Here is a 5,137-nt window from a genome sequence, read left to right as displayed (position 1 = left end):
ATTTTATCTCTGAAGCAGACGACTTCTCAAAAATTGTAGACCAGTGTAATCCCAGTTCCCTCAGCCTCTCCTCCTAAATCATGTGCCCCAGCCCCCTAATTATTTTCGTTGCCCTCCACTGGACTCTCTCCAATTTGTCCACATCCTTTCGGTAGTGGGGGGCGCAAAACTGGACACATTACTCCAGATGTGGTCTCACCAGTGCCAAATAGAGGAGAATAATCACTTCCCTCCTTTTGATCATTGTGTCAGAAATATTCCCATTACCCAGAATGCTTTGTATGGGTCTCTAATGTCAATAACAAATGTGTATGATGTTAGTGGATCCAGTAATGTTATTCCTAAACTGTTATTTCAGAGCAGCACCGATAAAAATAGTCTGAGAGAAAATATCATTGAGTGTATTAGCATTATTATTAATTATGGAACCTACAGGACTTAATTGATCAGATCCCCATTGAGTGTGCAAAATCACACTAAAAGCCATTCCCTGTCCTGCGTAGCTTGCAGCCTACATTCATGAGGAGAAAAGCTCCACATTCTGGCAAGTAGGACTAGTCGGTTATCCAAAATGTAATTAGTTTTGGCTTCAGGAAGTATTCATAAACCTGTCCCACTTACTAATCTATTGTGTATATGAAAATATTCAGTGAATTTAGCAGTGCTGTGGAGTACTTGTGAAGTGTCCAGTGTTGGTATTTACCAAGGATCATGGTGGATTCTCCATTACTGCCTATTTTAAAATTAAGATTGGAAGTTTTGTAAAAGATCTGCTCAAGGAATTATTTTGGGGCAGTTCTGTGGCTTGTATTACACAGACTAGATGATCACAGTGGCCCTTTCTGGCTTTGGAATGGGTGAATACATTGTAAAATGAACTGTGAAACAAGTTTAAAAAGCATCAAAGAATATGGAGGGACTTTGTATAATTTATCCAAACACTAAACTAGACACTTCAGCAGCTAGCAGAGTGTTGATGGAGAAACTGAAACTTGAGCAAGCACAACTGCAGAGATGGACAAGGGCTGCACCACAAAGGGACTCATGGGAAGCGAGTGGTGGCTGTAAGTTGGTGACCAAAGCAAACCAGTCCGTGTTCAAGGTTGTATCAAAAGCTATGCCCTGACTTGTCTTATACAAGCTGGTCTGACAAGATGTGTTGAACAAAAATACTAGAAAATTCCAGCTCCAGTTGCAAGAACTCAAAAGGTGGTGTCTTGGTCCCTGACTGGATGGTGAGAGAGGAGGATTCTCATTTTGGTTGGATATTTTGAATCTTTGGAAGAAGTATTGGTCACTGTTTGACTGGTCCATGTCAGGACCTCCAAGATGATGAACTAAGTTGGATCACGCAGCAGAAATGGGATAAAACTACTTGTTTCCTTCAGCACATCACTTCCCAAAACCCAAAGTCACCAGGAAAGGAGAAAACTGAGGTCCTCGACTGGCCAGCTGGGAGTCCTCCTGGTGACATTGAGTATCTATCTCAGATAAGCACTTTTAAGTGTCTCTATTTTCCAGCAATTTGGGTTGCCCGCTATGGCACCAGTAAGAACTGTAGTTACGTCTGTCCTTCACTTACCTGTGATTGCTGTGAATAGTAACTGAGCTGAAACACACACACACACACACACACACACACACACACACACACACACACACACACACACACACACACACACACACACACACACATTTTTTATTGGATGACTGCTCAAATCAGTTAATTTACAACTTCCTGAAACTGGGTACCTACCGGTAATTAGTAAGGAAGTATATGTGCTGTTGTGATTTAAAGATTGTCAGAGTTACAGTGTACGTCCTTGTTTTGTAACAGGTTCCAATCAAGATTGATGTAAAGTAGCTTTTAAACTGAATAAGTTCCTGTTAACTAAGATTGTAGGACACTGTACCTTTGTCTACCGTATTTAAAGGATTCATAGTGCCTTTCAACTTCTAGGTGCATACAGACATAAAACAGACCAACGTACAAGCCTCTTAAACTGCACTCAATCTATACAGTCTTCATAAATGTCGTTTGTTACGTAGTTAGGAGTGTTAGTCAGATCCTGGAACTAAAATCCTTCATTGGTAAGTAGGTTAAAAGGGTTAACTACTAATAGATCTATCGGGATGGAGACCTTGGTGAATTGGCAAGGAAGTAATTGACCAAATTATCTTTGACTTTTCCTTTGACTCCCCGCACCATGTTAGCAACACCGGAGTTGATAACCAATTGGCACAAGTGGGGCCTTATTCTGCGGGGCTGTTTTTCAAAAATCTAACCAAAGTCACCTTCCCACAATAGAAAATAACATTTATACTCACTATCGTGGTTGTGAGATTTAATTCTGAAAACCTAAATGTTTATTTTCACCAATTTTCTAGCTTGTTAGCTAAATTATAGTTCAATATTCATTTTATATCCCATACCGAGGGAGGCAATAGGCGGACCGTGGCCCAAATCTGAATCGCCAGGTGCTTTTCAGTGGACCGCGGGGGCAGAGGTGATGCATGGGCAGGGCATGTGGGGTCGCGACCCCTCCTCCTCCATTACTCTGGATGCCTCTGGAGGATACGCCCAGAAGGGAGGAGGCAGCACGCTCCTGGCAGCTGAACTCTCTGTGTGTCCGTGCAGCATGGGGAGAGAGGAAGAAGCAGAGTGGCTGGCTGAGCTCCTCACCCCTACATGGGGATGTTTTGCCTTCCCTTCTGCTGGAGTCCTAGGGCTGCTGCTTACTTTACAGACCATCTTTAGGTGAGAGGCAATGCATGGGACTCCAGCAGCAGGGAAGGCAAAGCAGTCCCATGTGGGGGTAGGGAGGGGACTCAGCCAGCCATCCTGCTGCTTCCTCCCTCCCCATACTGCACGGACATAGAGTGTGCCGCTGGCAAGGGGAGTGCTGCCTCCTCGCTTCTGGGTGTCCTGAAAAATGAGGGGGCCACATGACTCCCCAGAAACTTTAATTTGTGCCCCCCCCCCCCCCCCCCCCCCCGCCACAGCTACGTGTTGACTCTGCGCGTGGGCTGAAGCTGGGCTGGAGGCATGCAGAGACGTGTTTGTGTGTGTCTGGGGCTCAATCGGAGCACACACCTGGCCTCGTCTCCCCCCATCCCCAAGCAGTCCCCGGAGCCCACCCTCCCCAACCTCATGCTTCCCCACCCGTGAACAGTCCCCAGAGCCGCTCTCTCCCCCCCTCCCCCCATTGACCTCATGTCCTCCCAACCTCTCATCCTCAAAGCCCTCTCCAGCCACCCCGCCCCCACTGGCCTCTTTCCCTCCCCAGTCCACCTCCAGTCACCTACTTGTGCCACATCCTGTCCTCCCCACATCTCCCCAGGGCTGCTATCTGGAGTCTTCTTGCTGGTTCCTGCTACCTGGAACCTCCTTCCTCCCCCTCTGCTGTCCCAGCCCCAAAAGGGGCATCACACTGCTAGCTGGATCATAGTCCAGCAGCTTCACCTCCTGGCTCTGAGCTCAAAAGTATTCACATACTGACACCCTGCTTTGCTGACCAGATCCCAGCCCATACCTATTCCTTTCCCCCTCCCCCCATCTCTGCTACTTGACTCAATTGGGAGCACGGAAGAATTTTGGGGCGGGGGGGCGGCAATCAGCAATGCTAGGGAGCACAGGTCAGCCCTGTGTGTTCCGTTTTCAGTTTAGGGAAATACTTTCTGGGCAGGGAGCTGGCAGGTGATGGGGAAGCTTGGGAGGGCAATCGGGGGCTAGGGGAGGGGAGCTGCGTGTGGGAGGTCTGGACCTTGACTATACCATGACTAAGAAATCTGGACCTTGACCAAAAAAATAGACTACCGCTGTCCAATATTATTAGTTGCTTCTGTTAACAATACTCAGTAAAACGCTCCAAAAATTAAAATTCAGCTTTCATAGAATCTTAGAATATCAGGGTTGGAAGGGAGCTCAGGCGGTCATCTACTCCAGTCCCCAACTAAATCATCCCAGCCAGGGCTTTGTCAAGCCTGACCTTAAAGCTTTCAGGTTAGCTTCTTTAGTTAAGCAATTAAAATTAAAAGATCCCTAAGAAAGGTGGTTCAGATATGCTTACACCAGCCAAAGGCAGTTTCAACCCTAGAGACGAAAGTTTGGGAGAGTTATGAGTGAGTGGGAAGGGGGATTAGAATGGAAGCCGTTCTTAACTATAGCAGCAGTTGCTACTGGAATATGGTCTATCTACCTTTACTTTGTTTCCCAAATTCTCCTGGCTTTCGAGGAAGAGAGAAATTTATTACCATTGAATAGAAAAAGGGAAAGCATCTGCCAGAGCCATCAGTATATTGGCTTAATTCAGCCCTAAGGAAATAATGAACTTAAACCAAAAGAATTCTAGGATTTTGTGCCTTCAGAATTTATTTTAACCCCCTAGCTCTGCCTAGCATTAAAGCTGACATGTTACAAAAGAGCATCTAGGCATGAGAGCTGTTTCTCTGTAAGGGAGCATTCTTCAGATATATAGCTCAGACTACCAGATGGTTTGTTCATTGCTAGTTCAAACTTCATCTCTACAGTACCGTAAGTAACATGTTCACTCTCCCTTTATCATACTATTGTAGGCTGTCGGAAGGCACGAATCCCTTACAACCCAAAACATGGAAAGAAAAGCTCGCTGGAGAGAGGAGGTTGCTCAGAGTGCATCTGCCAAACCCTAGGAGAGGGAGAAGACCTGGTGAGGAGGATACAAAGATGATGCTTTCTTCATTGATGAGAGAGGGGTAGATCTTCATGTGTTTTGCTTTTACATTATGGTCCTCTGCTCTTATGCTTTAGGAAAGACAAATAAATTATTTTGTAGTAATACTAAAAATCTGTCTTGACTTTTTTATTGGGCTACGATCAAAATGCCTGTTTTGAACAACTTAGAAGAACAAGTAAAGTGCTAAAACTGAGCAGATGCTGTAGTTGCTTTTCATACAGAATGTTCAGTGCTTCTATTTCCTAATTGTAGTAATACAACCATATCCTTCTCGGATGGACTTGATTTACTCTACTCCCCTAGTGTCATAACCAAGTAAAGATATAGGTTTTCACCTCTTACGGACAGAGATTCTTTCCTACAATCTATCTGTTCCTCTAAAACAAAGGTGGGCAAACTACAGCCCGCGGGCCACATCCGGC

At 45.4% G+C, this 5,137-nt stretch overlaps 1 protein-coding gene across 1 annotated transcript in view; it reads left to right on the top strand.

The window, feature by feature from the left end:
• Nucleotides 1-4,820, top strand: part of FAM162A (family with sequence similarity 162 member A) — a 24,910-nt gene extending 20,090 nt beyond the window's left edge. Inside the window, exon 5 of the mRNA XM_024212054.3 lies at nucleotides 4,576-4,820. Coding sequence (XP_024067822.1) covers nucleotides 4,576-4,671 — 96 coding nt within the window. The 3' untranslated portion in view covers nucleotides 4,672-4,820. The remainder of the gene's footprint in view (nucleotides 1-4,575) is intronic.
• The last annotated feature ends 317 nt before the right edge of the window (nucleotides 4,821-5,137 follow it).

This window comes from Terrapene carolina, unplaced genomic scaffold, assembly GCF_002925995.2.
Source record: "Terrapene carolina triunguis isolate 2854851 unplaced genomic scaffold, T_m_triunguis-2.0 Scaffold740, whole genome shotgun sequence".
Classification (NCBI taxonomy): Eukaryota; Metazoa; Chordata; order Testudines; family Emydidae; genus Terrapene; species Terrapene triunguis.
Note: the sequence above shows the minus strand (reverse complement) of the source record. Positions and strands in the feature narration are given on the sequence as shown.